The sequence below is a fragment of the Urocitellus parryii genome, unplaced genomic scaffold (assembly GCF_045843805.1).
Source record: "Urocitellus parryii isolate mUroPar1 unplaced genomic scaffold, mUroPar1.hap1 Scaffold_48, whole genome shotgun sequence".
In the NCBI taxonomy this organism is placed as follows: Eukaryota; Metazoa; Chordata; class Mammalia; order Rodentia; family Sciuridae; genus Urocitellus; species Urocitellus parryii.
In genome coordinates, this window is record NW_027554049.1 from 2,163,323 (window position 1) to 2,181,217 (window position 17,895).

Here is a 17,895-nt window from a genome sequence, read left to right on the forward strand (position 1 = left end):
TCCATTTGTGTATATGAACCAAAATGCATTCTGCTGTCATAGCTAATTAGAACAAATAAAAAAAAACCCAAACATTTAGAAAAAAGATGTATCCAGAGTAATTCCTGATTTGGGATTCCTAAACCCCAGAAAAACAATAATTAAAAATATAAATCATGTTGTTCAGAAACATCACTGAACAAAAAGTATTTTGGAGATCCTTTCAAACAATTCTCCAGAAGTAATAACTATTTGAAATATTTATGAAAACTACTTCGGTTCCAGTTGCTCTAAGTGTGCACAATTACACTGGTAAAAAGCAGTAGAGATACATATGAGCAGATTTTATTTTATAAGATTTATTTTCTCCTAACAAAATTCTTTTGAGCAAAAGCTTCTAGTGGAATTTCACAAATCTGCTAGCTTCTTAAAAATTATTCTCACCCATGTGAATTTAGGTGGCAACATGTATGTGTATGTGCTGTCGGGGGTGTCAGGTATGTGCAGGACTGCCTGGGTTTCCCTAAGGGTTCAAAGGAAAAAAAAGTGTGTGTGAGCTGGGGAAGGAGAGGGGGAGGATAATTCAACTCAAAGTAGTGGTAAATCTAAGTAATCTAAGTCCCATGACTATACTCCCCCAAATGATACCTGATTATTTTTCCAAAACAATTCAATTTAAGGAGAAAAATGACCAAATAAGTTAATGTTAATTCATTCTAAGATCAAAGCAAATGGTGAATTAAAATACACATTTTCCACTTTGGTATTTGTCCTTTGCCTTTTTTAGGACCGGTCTACTCCAAAGGGTACTGAAGTCAGAGGTTCAGTATGACAGGCCCCTTAGAAAAAAACCCTGAGCCACAGGAGGGAACTCAGGGAGTAGCTGAGCTAAAGTCCTTTTGTGTAGCAACTATAGCAACCAGAACAACACCTGCCTTAGCTTTAAAAATCTTTTAACCTATTTCTAAGAGTGTTCATTTACAAATGAATCTCTCTCTCTTTATCTCTCTCTCTCTCTCTCTCTCTCTCTCTCTCTCTCTCTCTCTCACACACACACACACACACACACACACACACACACATTACAGATGTGTTCCTGCCTCCATTGCCCTTGGGTCACATCTCTCTGCCTATTTCTTCAAAGGGTGAGAAATGGACATGAGATGAATTCTAGAATGTCTTCCCCAATTTTATGGTTAAAAAATCATATACTCTATCTGAAAAAATTAACATTCAATTTTTCTTTTTCAAAAATACTTAATTTAGGGGAACACGAAGTATATTCAACTTTTGTTCTTTGGCTACTTCATGTAAATAGGGGCTTGCTTTCTTTTCTGTCTTCCATTGAATTACAGCATCACCTGGAGTTCTTACATGGACCCCAAAGCCATTGACCAATAGCATTAAAAATTAACTACATGAAAGTGTTAAAAGCTCATTTCAAAATATATTAGCTTTAACCTGATGTTTATTCCAGTCTGTAGGATTTTTGCTATGGAAAGTGTTAAGACTAGTGTCTCCCATGACAGTATGTTTGAAATCAGAAAAAAACTTTTCTCCTTTTACTCATACTAGAATTTATCATCTCCTTCCTCATTTTTAAAATCTCAGAAAATCACAAAACTCCCTTATGACAGCAAGGGTAACCCTGGCTAGGGAGGAGAGCACGAGGGTTGGCAGAATGTAGGATGACTCATTCCAGAAGTGCCAGCACAGAAGGAACCACCAGGGCAGGTATTGAGACCGCTGGTTCAGTGCCCCTGGCTACAAAGCACCCCAGCCATTACCCCACACTGGCAACTAAGTCAAAAAAGAGGGTTTCTGTTGAGCCTCTCTGCAGACAGGAGAAGGATGGGGAAGTAGACCAAATGGTAGGAAAAACTATTCTTGTGAAGTGAACACAAACTATTTTCCCCCAAAATAACTGCACGCCCTTTCTTTAAACACTAGTCTTACACATCCCATGACAGTTGAAAGACCAAACATATGTGGTAGTATTTTATTTAGAGGCAGGGTGGTGGAGCATGCAGGATCCAGGTTCTATAGTCAAAAGGACCTGGGTTCAGATGCTGGCTAAGAGACAGGCCTCAGGCAGTGACCTCCAGCGAGGAAAGAAGAAAACTTATGCACACTTTGAGGGCCTGTTGTGAAGTTTAGAAAATAATGCAGGCTCCTCCTTTTCCTTCAATTTCCTTTCTTCTACTTTCCATATAATTTGGTGCAAAAAAACCCCAAAAAACATAAAATCATCAATGTGTGTTTTCTAGGCCTGTATTTTGGGCCAAACTCACATTTGCCAGGATTCAGCTCTCTCAGCTGTCAGTCCCTCTCTCAGATGCAGCTGCAAAATGGTTCCTTCCGCTGTCCTCCACTTGTAGCCAAAGCAGGGAGAGATGGGGCTTCTTTCCCAGGCAAGGATATTGTGGAGTGCACCTTTCAGTTTAGTCTGGCAGTATCTTTGATTTCTAAACTGTCGGTACCCAGACACACTTCAGGCCATCTAAAAATGTGGTTTCCTTTAATTCCCCTATCCCTCCATTTTACTTGTAGAGGGACTGCTCTAGCTGGTGCCTCCGGCCATGACTGTGGTGCTGGGGTTTTTTTCTTTATTTTATTCTACTCAATCTCCTGAGTCTCTGATCTTCTTTAAATGTCCAGTATTAAATTCCAGTAAAGCACCCCATGCTTTTTTTTTTTTTTTTGCTCACATGCCTTGCTGAGAAGCTGCCTATCTGCTTTCTTGGTTTCCTGCCCCATAAAGTCATCAGGACAATGCAGCTGTCTGTAGTCTGTGTTTGAGAGAAGGGAGCAGCTGAGCAAGTTTAGAATGGGCAGTTAAAGCTCAAAGAAGGGTGCAGAGGGCATCCATTTAGAAAGAACTGCCTGGCATGGAGAATCAATCCAACTGGTGTGAGGAGGACAACCACATGGAAGGGAAGCCTGAAACTAGGTGTCAGAGCCCAGGTATGGTGATGAGGGTATCATGAGGAGCGTTGTCCTGGCACTAGCAAGCTGAAGAGAGTATCCATGCAGCAGGGGGAAGCCAGTGTAGGGTGTCAGGGACAGAGTGGGAGGAGAGAGCAGCTCTGTGGGAATGGGCAGAGGGCATGGGTGATGGCTAAATACAGGGGGATTAATCAACAAGTCAACATACTAAGGAAAAAGGGAGACAGATTTTGTATGGAAAAGTGGCTATAAAATATGGAAAGAAGAAAACTAGAATGAATAGAATAAAAAAAGACAACTAGATGTTGGGTTGGAATTATATTGACATGAACTCTTAGCTTTTTGCACACACAACTACACCCTACCCCACCCCCACACATTCCTTAAATCTGTTCACTGAGAGAACATAGGAGAAGCAACACCTTAATAACAATGAGCACACCAACATTTACATCTTGGCTCCTAAGTACCATTTCCCAATAACATAAATCAGAGCATCTCATAAATGGCAGCTATCATTATTACCATCAAGGACAACACCATTAAATAAAGCTGTAATGAATGTATTTTAAGGCTATATATGCCTATTTCATGGATGTGTTGAATTTAAAGTCTCCTAACACCCATATTTTTGTGGAACCATGTTATTTTTATATGGGAAAGGTACTTAGTTACTAAGAACAAGGGTAGAGTTCTGAAAAGAGCACATTTTCGGATTTTAGCTATACTATTCCCCTCTCCCCCCAAAATCAACACCTGAATGAGTCTGTAATCCTGCTTTAAGCTTGTTCAATTCCATCCCTTTCAGGCAGTCTTTGTTAAGTTCCTTTCTCAGATCTGCCACCACAATGATGGCTTTGAATATGATATGGGTATTTGCTTGCTCAAGCTTCATCAATATTTCCATTCAACCAATGTTTAATAAATACCTCCTGAGAATAAGGCACTGATGAGGAGGTAGAGAGCTATAAAGGAATTCCTGTCCTTAACAAAGTTGTAGTCTAATAAGAAAGACCTCACATTTAGGGAGATAAAAACTTAGGTAATAAGAATTTAGTGTAGCAAATGGCAAAACTTGCTAGAAAAATACAAATGACATATACTGAAAAGTCACAGATGAGAGTGATTACTTCTGACCAGGTCAGCAGAAGCTTCAGGAAAACCTTAATCTTTGAACAGGGCCTCAGTGGGTTTGTTGGAACTAGAGTCTCCACTCGGCAGGTGGAGAGCGGCTCAGTGATAACTCGCAGCTGCGCCTGCTCTGTGTTAACACATAGACTGATGAGGCTGGCTGGCTTTAAGAAAGCAGACAGCTAAGCACCTTGCCAGCCAGCATGTCATAATAAGCAATTATTGATCAGGGAGACATTTTTATGGTGTTTTGGGAGTAACTGAATTATATGCACTGATGTATTTGAATTTTAATTGTTTACCAGTACACTGGGAGTAAAATATGGAGTAATAAAACAGATGATACCCCATTCCTTGATATCCCCATTCTCCTAGAGCCTGACCTTCCTACAGAATTGCCTTAATCACCCAGGATGAAAAACAAAGTCTAAAGGGCTTTTATGATGCTGCCTGTAACTCTCAGAAAATGTCTCACTGTCTCTGGGAATAATACACCAAGAACAAATAGCGTGTAAGCATGTTTACTTAAGAGTTTGTTTCTCTCCCAAGACATCAACAACATTTTGAAGTTAATCACCCCTTGATGCATTTAGAGAGGACAGGGGAAAATCATTCAAAATAGTTAATATCACTCAAAGGATGCTATCAAACTTCGATCCATACAAACCATCAAGATATATGGAAATCAGATGAGATCGACACACAAACATGGCACTTAAGGACTCATTAAATGAGTGGCTATTTTCAAAAACCATGGAGAGAAAATTACTATCCTGTTTAGAGCAAAGACACCAAACTTGGAGCTGAAGATATGAAAGACAGGATAGTGTTTGATCATGGAATTTTCCAGTCTAGTGTGGACTAGCATTTCTAGTATGAAAAAACAACTTTACCAAAAAGAGATCATGTATTGACACTTATGTATAGTTTAATATTTTTCTATTAAGTTAAAAAGAAGATAAAAGCTTTCTTATATCCTTTATGGGCAGCATTATTTGTCTGATTTAAATATCTCAATTATGAGTGGCAATTGCCCTACAGGACAATGAGGGTGGGAGGGAGCACTGAGGTCATTACTCTACTCCTCTGCCCCCAAAGTGGGATTCAAAGCCATTATCATGGAAAGCAAGGATGTAAAAGCCCATCTCTGGATATTATTGAGAAGTGTAATATCAGCAAGGAGATAATTGAGGAATAAAAGAGCTAACTAAATCAGTGCTTGACTGCCTGGTTCTGGATGACAAAGACATCTCTGTGGAAAGCAAAGTAGCTTCATTAAGTACAAATCTCTAGAGGAAGACAGGTCACCCCACCACAAATCTGCATGAAAATATATGGGCTAGCTTTTTGCTTTTTCCTTTGATATGCTAGTGTAAGGGTTTTTTCCTGATATTTAATAAATATCATAACTAGAAGCTACTATTTATTAAATTATTACCTTATGTCAATAAGAACTTCAGAATACCTCATTTCACTTGGAAGAAATATTTTAGAGAAATTGTGTCTACATAAATCCTAAAGTACAAATCTCATGTTTTCCAAATCTTGTCTTTATTCCATGAATGTATAAATTATGGTATCTATAATGTGGAATCTACCCTGGATCATCAAAATAAAAGAAATCGTCCACAACACTGAGCTGTCCTCTTGTTTTTGACATAAAACATCTTTCTCATTGGTCTGATTTTAATTTATTTGTCATTTGGGCAAGAGTAATTAAGCCAAATTCCATACTACCATTTAATAACAGCACAAATAGCTAATAGCTGTTGAATTATTATTTTATGCTAAGAAATCTTCTAAGTACATTTTTTTTCTTTTGGGGTGCTGGGGATCAAACCCAGGAACTTATGCATGCGAGGCAAGCACTCTATCAACTGAGCTATATCCCCAGCCTCCCTTCTAAGTACTTTTATATGTTAACTCATTTATTGCAAACAACAAAAAACTTACAACTTTCTTCTTATATATTTTTTAGCAGTCTTGGTGATTGAAACCAGGCTGAACACATGTTAGGCAGGAGCTCTACCACCGCATCATACCCTAGACCCTATAGTCAGTTATTATTCTAATTCCTGTCATCCTGATGAGGAAATTGAAGTACAATGAAATTAATTTTCCTCGGGTTACACAGCTAGTAAGTGGTGGACCAGGATTTGAATTAATTTACTCCCACTCCAGAGAAACCATTATTCTCTAAAATAATATCATAAACCATAACAAATAATAGACCTTACATCTAAAGACTAATTACTTAAGGCCAGGCACTGTCTTATATTTCTGTCCATTGTTTTGAGGTGCAATTGTAATTCATTCTTTTGAAAGTTCTGTGAGTTTTGACAGATGCATCCAGTTATGTAACCACCACTGCCATCAAGACATTGAACAGTTCCAGAATTGCTCAAAATTCTCTCACACCTTCTTGTACTCACTCCCTTTCCCCAATCCCAGACCCTGGCAACCACTGAACTGTTTTTTGTCCTATGACTTTGCCTTTTCCAGAATGCATATTAGAATCATAAGAAACACCCATCCAGGGGATGCCCCTAGTCACCTACTTCCTCCAACTAGGTCCCACCTTCTAGGTTCTATCACCTCCCAATAGACCATTTGAATTATTAATTCATCTAGCTGATCAATGCACTGATGAGGTCAGAACCCTCAAGATCCAATTATTTCCTAAAAGCCCCACTTCTGAACTTGCTACAATGAGGACCAAGTCTTCTACATATAAGTCTTTGGGAGGCACTTCATGTCCAAACTATAACAGAGTGAAGCTTCAGGTCATCTGTGAGGGTATATTTAATTGAGAGTTTAGAATAATAGTGAAAAAAACTCAGTGACATGAAACAGTATTCAGAAAATAGGTAGTAATAGCTTTCAGTTTAAAATTATAACTAGAATAATATTGGAGTAATTTAAATTTTCTTTTAATCAATGACATCCAACATTGACAAGGATATAGAGAGAAAGGGTAGTTTCACACATCAAGTTGGTAAAGAAGTGAATTAGCACAACTTTTCTGGAGAAGAATCTGGCAGTACTTATTTGAATATATGTAATATATTAAAATAATATATAATATTCAAATATATATATAATAAATTCAAATATAATATATACATATATAATATATTAGGTGAACTGCGTCCATTTATGCTTTCAGATAATTTCACACCCAGGTATAGCTGCAAATTGCATATATGCTTGTTGTAGTATGATTTATCACAGAGAAAGGGGAGATAACTGCAACGCCCATTAGTAGAGAAATTATATAACTTATGGTAGATTCTTTCATCCTTGGAGGAAATCAAGGCAGAATTTCAAAAGAAGAAGATAAATCTCTGACATAAAATTATGTCAAAAATATTATTGGAAAAATATTAACATTTGTAATCTATAAAAAGACATATACACATATTTTTATAAAAATATAGACAGCCATATATCCTTCAATGAAAAGAAGATCTGGAAGGCTCACTGTGAACTTCAGGCAGTGAGGAGTGAGTGGAAGGGGAAGGGCAGGCAGCAGGCCGGGAGGGAGGCAGGAGACCGCCACATTACTCATTTTCTTTCAAAATGAGCATGCGTTATTTGTCACATAAAATAAAAGTTCAAAGGAGAGCTAATTAATGAATTACCAATTAACAACTAACTGGACAGCAGCCTCTATTGCATTCTTTCTGACTTCCCAGTGAACTACCTATGAAGATACAGAAAACATGAGAACTCATCCAAACTAGTGAGAACTTCAAGCCTAAATCTGGAAAGAACCTCTATTGATCAGATGGAGCTGGAAAGAGAAGGCTGTGCCATTCTGTGTCTCCCCAAAGGGAAGTTCCCTGAAGAGAGACTGGAAGGTGCTGCATTCCTTCCTTCCTACTGACCCCTCAACAGTCAGTGTCTACACTAGCTACAAAGCTGGACTGTCTTTCCTCTGCAGTGGCTACCTGTGAAGGCACTCACACGAGTCAGAGCCTTCTTCTCTCTGCCCTGTGCCTTTTATCATCATCACAACCACAAAGAAACACTCAGAAAAGAACTGAGATGAAAATGTGTATGGGCTGGGAGATGAAGGGTGTCCGGCAATATTGTACTAGATTCTCCCCACAAGTAAAGTATTATGGACAGAGATGGAATGCTGCTGATAGGAGTATGTGCCAGGAATTGTGGTTTTTATGTTCAGAGTGTCAGATTCTGAGTACCAGAGAATCAAATAGGATATAAAAAGATGCCTCCTCAATAAAATGCTAGCTAAAATGAACCAGGAACTGACAATAAATTTTGGAGCTGTGTGCTTTTACCTGTCTGCTTGCTGATTTCTGAGAACAGAATCGGCCCATTACACAACTGTGGAAAGAACCAGGCCAATGGTAATCTCCATCTCCAGTATGTTGCCAAACACAAGGTTAAAACAGATTTTGCTTTATGAGACACAAAGATTTCAGAACTTTAAGAAATAAATGTATAAATAATCATTGATTCTGCAGAAGAGATTAAAAACAAATGAAGAAACTACCATGGGTAGTGGTCTGGATTAATGCTTTAATCCCCAAATCCTACAAAATATTAGGGTTATGAGTTAAATTTTAAATATAATGCCAAAATAAAAATCATAAGGGAAAATATCAATATAGATTTAATTTCATAAATAATTCTAAATCTTAAGAGTTATAAGACAAAGGCATACCAGGAAAGAAGCTTTTAATATTTGATAGGCAAATGGTTAAGATCTCTACAAATAAAAGTTCTTCTAAAGTTAGATAAGACTAAATAGTTTATGTAAAGAGTTAAATAAATTTCATGAATAAGAAGAGCATTGAAGAAAACTTACAAGTTGCCCATAAACATGTGGGAAAAATATGCTCAATCTAATAATGAAAGAAAATACAAATAAAGGACAGGCTTTTTTACAAAAAAAATGGAAATAATAATAAATGATAATATCCAATGTTCTTCATGATTTATGCATATATTATTAAAAATCTTGGATCTATTATTCCCTAGACCCTAAATATATCTATACCTATGGACAACGAAATTGTTAAGAGATTTATTTCAACAGGAAAAAGGAAATCACAAATTTGTACAAAATTTTAGAAGAAGGACGTTGCTGCATTTTAAGTATAAAAAATGAAAAACAGGGAATCATCTAAACCAATTAAAGTCTGTCAAGTGAATTTTGGTATAAATTTATTATCCAATCACTAGTGATCATGTTGAAGAAGAATATTTAATTAGTAAAGAGATAATTGCCATTTACCATGAAAACTGAAAATGGATGCTATAAAACAGTATTGTAATCTGATTTAGTTTTTATATAACATATACTATAATGAAATGTGACTCATTGGATAATCACAATTGTCAGAGGTAATCATCTATAATAATCAAATTGAGTTTTTTTTTGTTTTGTTTCCCTATAATTTCTAAAATTTCTTCAGTAAGTATTATAAGAAGAGTTTCTTTTTTATTTTACATTTGTGGGAAATAGAAAAAAATATTTCAAGGAGCTTGAATGGTCATGAGTAGAAAAAGTACAGTGTCTCAAATAGAAAATAAATCTGAAAACCAAATTTAGTAAAATGGACCTATTCTATTTACTGTTCCTTCTTAGATTTTTTTAGAACTTTAATATCCAGAAAGTATCTCTAATTATAACATCTAAAAGAATGAGAACAACTTGTTCTGAAATTTTCTATTTATTACCAGCAAAGTATAATCTTATTGGACTGCCTGGAAAACTTACTTTTCCACTTGCATTAGAACACAGAATGGATTTGGTTCTAACTTTCTCTTCATTATTTTTTATAGGCCATGCTTTCTCTTCCTTGGCTGTTGGAAATAGTCCTCACACTGACATTATTTCAAAAACCATCAGCACAAATTCAATGACACACTTCCAGGAGCTGGAAGAAGACCAACCCCCCAAATCCTTCATCATTTATCTCACAGAACAGTAACTTTTACTGGGGTACAGTAAAGGTGAGGCCATCAAATTTCAAGATTCTTATGTCTTGTCCAAGGTTTTATGATCTGTCTCTAGTGGAGTGGGCCCCTCTGTCCCCGTCCCACTTACACACACACACATACACACACACAAAGATTGAGAATTTCAGTGTGCTTTGATGTTTCTCATGAGAGTGTGGTCCAGCTCAGCAGTATGGAAATAAAAAGTTCAGGACAATGTCACAAAGCATTTGAATAATCCATGAGAGAAAGACCCTTTTGACAGGAGAGTTTGCAAGTAATTTATGTCTGGATCACAAATTTTAATAATACTTTTGAATCCAAGGTCAAGTTTTAATTCATTTACTCCCCCCCCCATGAACTCATCAGAATAGAAATAAAACCAGAAATCTTTTTTTAAATTTTTTTTGAGACAAGGGTTGCTATATTGCCCAAGGTGGCCTTAAACTCCTGACATGGGTGATCTTCCTACTTCACCTTCTTGAGTATATAAGATCACAGGGACCCACCACCCCTGGTTAAAAGGCTCTATTTTTTATGCTTAAAATGTAATTTTCTTGATAAATGAGTAGATTAACAAACTGTGATGCATCCATAAAATGCAAGATTTTTCAGCAATAAAAAGCAATGAACTATTAAGTCATGAAGAGATATAGATGTCTGGGGGGTGTAGTTCAGTGGTAGGCTCCTTGCCTAGCATGTGCAAGACCCTGAGTTTGATCGCTCACACTGAGGAAGGAAGGAAGGAAGGAAACATGAAGGAATGAGATGAAATGACAGAGACAATAAAAAAGAGAGGTGATGATAAGAAGGGAGGAGCAATCAAAGGTAGAACACGAGGGATTTTTAGGGAAGTGAAGCCATTCTGTGTGATTTTGCAAGGCACATTATGTGTCATTATACATTTATCAAAACCCATAGAATGTTCAGAAAAAAAAAAAAAAAGAAACTTGGGGCCATAAATGTATGTAGCTCAGTAATAGTGCCCTTGCTTAGCACATGCAAAGCCCTAGGTTCAGTCCCCAGCACTGCAAACAAACAAATGCAGCAACAACAACTAAACAGTAACGTAAACTTCAAGTTAACAATAACACATCAACACTGGCTCAGAGGGCATAGCAAATGTATCACTGATACAAGATGTTAATAATAGGGGAAATTAAGTGGTGGGGGGATTAGAAGGGAGAATATAAGGACTGTCAGGACTTTCTGCTCAGTTTTCTTGTAAACCTAAAATTGTTCCAAAAAATCTATTCCTTTAGAAAAAAATCAAGAAAAGGCTAACAATATAAAATTAACATATATAAAGAGGGAGAAAAGTAACTTACTTGTGGTTTACAATCAGCCATTCCCGGGTATATGTCTGAACACAATCCCTGACATGAGGGTCCAGTTCAACCCTAATAAGGTAGAAAATGAGACAAGAATATATACTGGATAAAACCCACAAAGCAATCTCTTATCATAGCCAAAGGCCACAACATGATTTCAAATTTATATCCATGAGAATGCTAAGGATGTTCTCGCCCATTCATTTTGACTGTCTGAAGTAATCCCGAGGCAATATTTTTATTTTAATGAGGCAAATATGTTGGCATTTTATATTTTTTGGGTTTCCTTTATTATAGAGAATTGGTATCTACACTCATCCCTGAAGGCATTACAACACAAATGGGTAGAACTAGCGATAATCAAATACAAAACCTGAAAAATAAGTATTTATAATAACAGGGTAAATTTTTGCTTCTGTGTCCTTTTGTTCAAATTTGTGTATTTTCCTTTTAGAAGGCCAAGAGAGCTGTCTTGGGCTCTGATAAGGTTGCAGACACCAACTTTAGTCTTGGATGGTGCCTGTCATGTGTGCTTGAAGTGTGCCTTGAGAAATACTCTACATGTGTTTCAAAGTCTTGAAATCAGAAATAACAGTAGTAGCAAAGCTTTCTGCTGTTGTCACAAAGGCGTTAATACCAGAGATAGATAAGTGTAAACTGTACAGGTCATAATTTTCTCATTTGTAAAGAGAAGAGGCTGCAGTTTTGACCTCGAATGTCCCCCTAAGGCCTACACACCAAGGTTGTAGCCTGCAGGTTGGTGTTATTGGGAAGCAGTGAAACTTTTAGGACATGGAGCTCTTAGGTCATAGGAGCTCTTAGGTCATAGGAGCTCTTAGGTCACTGGGGACATGTCCTCAAAGGGGATTGTGGGGTGCCAGTCTGGCCCTCTCTGTGCTTTGCACGTAGCTATAATGTGAATGGACCTCCTCTGCCACCTTCTCTTGCCATGATGTGCAGTTCCACCAAAGGACCAAAGCCACAGGGCCAATTGACCACAGACTGAAATCTCCCACACTCTGAGCCAAAATACACCTTTTTTCTTTTTAAGTTGATCTATCTCAGGTATATTAGTGGTGTGTGTGTGTGTGTGTGTGTGTGTGTATATATATATATATATATATATATATATATATATATATATATATATATATATATATATATTTGTTATGAAGTGGAGATAAGAACAGAACCCATGGACTTGCTGTCAGTATGAGATGAAATACTGCAGTTAGACAGTTGATTTCTGGGTCCTGATTGTCCAAATCCCAGCTTCAACCCTTACTAGTTCTGTGACCTTGGCCACTCAACCCTTTCCTGCCTCAGTTTCCTCACCTGGGAGTGGTGACATTAATACTAAGAGTGCCTCCTGTAGAGAATTGCGATGAGGACTAAATAAATTCATGTGCAAAGTGCCTAGAAGAGTGTTCAGCACATTGTAAGAACAAATTACCACTTTGTATGTGGTAATTCATACTTTATGTAAGTTTATTATGGACTAGGTGCTGATGCATTCACTTTACATGCATTAATTCAGCTAATTCCTAATCGGCTCCACAAAGCAGGCACTACTTTTGTTCTCATTTTTCAGAAGAATGAGGTGACAGGCTCTCCCTCCAAGTCACAGTGGTAATGGGGCCTCACTTGTAGAGTCCAGGCTGCGACTAGCAAGCTATCAGAGCTCAACATATAGTTCTAGGTAGGCCTTCTCTTGGTTTGCTTATTCAGAAGACTTTGGAAAAAATTGAAATACTAGAGGTTGTTTTGAAGACATTAGATAGATAACATGCTAGCTGTAAATTCTAGTGACAAGGCAATAGTATACTTAAAAAATCTGCCAGGGGCTGGGGCTGTAGTTCAGTGGTAGAGTGCTTGCCTAGTATGTATGAGGCACTGGGTTTGATCCTCAGAACCACATAAAAATAATAAGTAAGTAAATAAATAAAGGTATTGTGTCCATCTACAACTAAAAATAAAGAAAAATCCTTTAAAAATCATGGTAGGGAAAAGTTGCCTTGTCCATCATATTTTTTAAAAAAACTTTTTTTTTGTAGATGGACACAATATCTTTATTTTACTTGCTTACTTATTTTATGTGGTGCTGCAGATTGAACCCAGTGCCTCATGCATGTGAGGCAAGTGCTCAACCACTGAGCTACAACCCCAGCCCTTTTCTAACATATTAAAAAAAAACTCCTTCTTCTAAATTTGTTTTAAGTATTTTAAACAGGTTGTTCCAAGATTCAGACCAAGTTTGGAAATAAGATAAAGTTTACACAAAGAAATAAAATTAAATGATTCTCTACCAAATGTGAAGATAATATGCAATATTATATTAAAGCCACATCTGAATAATTGGACTAACAAAGGGGGAATGTTTCCCAAGGATGCTAATGCTATTGGTTTAGTGGGAAGTGAATATTCCCAAAACATTAGGGAATATTTGCAGAAAGTTTTGTCAAGGGGAAAACCTTAAAAACATTAGCTGCGTAGATGGGCGGCTCTTCTGTCAGAATGAGAATTGTCTGAACAAGAAAATGAGAAGACCTAATATACCACATCACTGTCATCCAACCTTATGTAACTGTGATTAAATAAAATGCAAATTAGAACTGAAATATCTCAGTCACGAGGGCAGGAACTGTGTTTTATGATCTCTTTTCTAGGACATTTTGAGGAAAATGTGAAGGTGGAAAGTGTCCAGGATGTGAATTTAAGTTTGAATTTTAAAAATGAATACAGATAAAATTTCACCCTAAACCTCCAGAGACTGTGAAGTTCACTTTATGGAAGGAAGAGGAGTTTCATTTCAATAGAATTCCACAGTTGTTGATAACAAGGGCTATTTTCTATGTTTAGGAACTCAACCCCAAACAGTTGCTAACATATTCACTCTACTGTGCTTTCCCCATTGGTTTTCCCCTTGACAAAACTTTCTGCAAAGGAAGGGTTTCTGCCTTATTCATTGTTTTATTCTGGTACCCAGCACTTAGTAGATACTCAATAAATATGGGTAGAACTTATATTTCTAAGTTTATCCAATCTCTTGTGTAGAAACAATTAAGATGCTTCTGAATGGAGGCATTTCCATGATTATTGTGACTTTTTACACGTGGAGACATTGATAACTAACTAGTCCAAGGTCATTGAGCAGGCCACAGTCAGTCCTGCTCCATATCTGTAATCTTAACCTTTCTGGAGCATTCCATTGTGTCCCACTGCATCCTTGGACTGGCGTAGTAGTCCCCTCACAGCTCTTCAAAGCCTCTGGCTAAACCAATTAAAAACCTTCTCTAAGTAGGTGATAGAAGCTTATTTCTTCCTGCACATTTTAATGGGTTGAGTAAATATGATTATTTTTAAAAGAGGTTCAGAATTAGGGAATCTCCATCCTTCCCAACAACAGTCACAACAATCACAATCCCATCTACATTTTAGGGGAACAATTTACCCTTCTTCCGGCAAAGAGGGCTGCAAAGTCCTACATTCCTTTGGTGTGAATGCCACGTCCAAGTGATCATCGGTGAAGTCTCCCAGCTCCTGCGCCAGCTCCACATCCAGGCTGTTCAGGTGGATCATCAGAAGTCCTTCGAAGTCCACAGACTCCACCGGGTCATAAAACTGAGGCTAGAGGGGCGAGGAAAAGAAAAAGAATGTTCCTGCACGGTTTCCTGGGGAAAGGACTGAGGCAGTGGATGATGTTTGCCTCACCCTCCTTTTCAACTTAGTGCTCTGCTCTTAGCCTAAAATGAAGTGACTCTTTGAAGGAGCTGTCAAACACAGCAGCAGTGATATGGAAAGGAAAAAAAAATGCAGCAATGGAAAGTCAAGTCGTAACACGATGAGTAATTAAAATTACACCACAAGGCAGAATTTTTCTCTGCTTAATTGCATCTTGATGAGGAATCCTGAGGAGATCCAAAATGAGATCACAAGACTTTGCAGAATTTTTATAATTTCTCCTGCAAAAGCTCTCTGAGGCCATGTTTTGTTTACCCAAATTCAGCAAGGTGGGGAAAGGAGGCAATTTTCCAGAAATTTAGGCAAATAGCCCTGCTTTGGCTAAATATTTAGGCACAGTGTTTCCTTTGGCCTGAGTTATCCTATATGTTGGTTTGCAAAAGCCAATGCTCATACATCATCACAGCTAATCGTAAGTCAGCCTTGGTGGCTGAACACCTCCTAGGCAGTGACTTCCAAGCACAGCTTGGCTGACTGGCACTTGTCTGGAAGAAATTTTCACTGGACCACAGCTATGTGAGCAATCTCAGGGCAACCTGCTGAGTTTTCTTGTGGCTAAATTTGCTCACTTTGCAAGAATTGTTTTTGGTTCTTCATCTTGGACTTCCATAGTGGGAGAGGGAGGGAAGAGAGGGGCTGGAGATGTAGATCAGAGGAAGGGCACTTGCCTTAGCACACGTGAGGTATGAGTTTGAAGCCCAACAGCGCCAAAAAGAAAAAAGAAATAAATAAATGATTTGCTGGGAGAGAAGGTAACTTAAAAATAATATATTTTCTTTCATTGATAAAATTAAAGTTTGGCAATACTTTGTCAGTCTTCCAATAAACAAAGCATGTTTTTTTGTCCATGAAATCCAAAGACTTCGGAACCACTACCTGAAGGAAGTAAAAGAATCACATCAAGTACATTTGTATAACAACAATAATAATAATGACAGCTCTGTGGACAGCTCATTTCTGGCTGACCATGTGGAGGCATGAGCCTGCAGGGGTGCTATTTTCCTTGACCTCTACCTGCAATGGGCCAAAAAAGTAAATGCCTCGGATTCTTGACTTGTCCTACTGTGATCTTGACTTGTACAACCCTGATGCAATCCAAGGGCAGCTCTGAAGAAAAGCTAACAAAACCAGTTTTTCATCCTCTTAAAGCCCCACACCACAAAGGGTGTCATGTTGGAGAAAATGAACAAAGAGGCAAAAGGAAGTAAAAGGAGAAAATGTAAATGTGGTTGCCCCGTCCCCTCCCCATCCTTGTTGTCCCTGGTGAATGACTTATGTTGAAAGTGGGGATGAAGCTGTGAATTGGGCAAAATGCACTCTACTTCCCATCTGGATGCAGAGGAGAAGGTGACAGGGTGAACCCTAGTAGTGGAGAGTGGCGCAAAACCCTAGCTCATTACAGGTAGGATGAGAGGGGCAGACAAGTCTCCCGTGGTTCTAACTGTGACCTGAGGTCAGCTGAGAAGACTGCTGTCCTCACAAGGGGACCTTGAAAGGAAGCACCAGGGACCAGCAGGACTAAAGAGCTAGTCACCAACCTCTGAGTGAACCAGGTGTGGACCAAATTTGCAAGGGAGCACTGTTGAACTCTGCCAGAGGGAACAATGGGCTTCATCTATGCACAGAACAAACCTACCACACACTCCCACATAAGATTGACCCCAATCAAGAAGGTAGACTCTCATTTCCCTTTTCCCAATCAGCCACACAGAACAGAGTGCTTAGTTAGGGATTGAAATGAGATCTATAGGAAATTATGAAAATTACATTTTTTGAATATCTAAACTAATTACTGTAAAGTTTATGCCCTGATAATTATGGACTAATAATTATTGAGCACTACATGCCAAGAAATTGGAATAGGTCTTACAAACATCATCTCATTCAATCCTTACTAGAACCCGATGAAGCATGCAATCTTATTATCCTCATTTTACAGAGGATGAAATGAAGGGCTAGATATTTAACAACATGTCCTTGATGATACAGTTAGGAAGTATCAGTGTAATTCCTTCTGGATTCTAGTCTAGGTAGTCTCATGTTCTTTTTTTAAAAAAATTTTAATATTTATTTTTTGTTTTAGGTGGACACAATATCTTTGTTTTACATTTACGTGGTGTTGAGGATCGAACCCAGTGCCTCATGCATGCTAGGCAAGCACTCTACCACTGAGCCACAATCCCAGCCCCAGTCTTATGTTCTTCATCACTGTAATTTTGATAGTTTTCTTTTACAGGCCTTTCAGGGAATCTGTGTTTTCTGAGATAATTAAACAAGGCAATAATAAGTATGTTTGGAAGTGAGTAAAAAAATTTACCCTCTACCCACATATTCTGCTCTGAATCTCTCATGGTATTGACTGCTCAAAAAAATAATAATAAATAATAATAATAACAGTAAATAATAGTAAACAAATAAATAAATATAATAATTAATGTATTAATGACTCAAGCAGAAGCACAGGAAATATAAACTTAAAAAAGGCAGGGAAAGAGAGCACCGTGGCTCATGCCTATAATCCTAGTGTCTAGGGAGGCTGAGGCAGGAGGATCACAAGTTGGCTTCAGCAACTTAATGAGAACCTGTTCCAAAACAAAAAAAAAAAAAAAACATGAAAAGGACTTGGGATGTAGCTCAGTGTTAAAGCCTCCCTAAGTTCAATCTCCATGCCCCCCCTCAAAAAAAGACTTTGAGCATGATGACAAGAGCACTATATAATTAATAAATAGAAGCCTCATGAAGAAATAACACTTGTCATAGAGAAGAAAGTTCAGTTCCAGTCAAGGTATGATAATTG

At 37.8% G+C, this 17,895-nt stretch overlaps 1 protein-coding gene across 1 annotated transcript in view; it reads right to left on the minus strand.

Annotated features, from left to right (window-relative positions):
* The window catches only part of LOC144252566 (dedicator of cytokinesis protein 8-like), a 98,386-nt gene extending 83,435 nt beyond the window's left edge, over nt 1-14,951 (minus strand). Inside the window, 2 exon segments of the mRNA XM_077794808.1 lie at nt 11,355-11,426; nt 14,809-14,951. Coding sequence (XP_077650934.1) covers nt 11,355-11,426; nt 14,809-14,936 — 200 coding nt within the window. The 5' untranslated portion in view covers nt 14,937-14,951.
* Between the last annotated feature and the right edge of the window lie 2,944 nt (nt 14,952-17,895).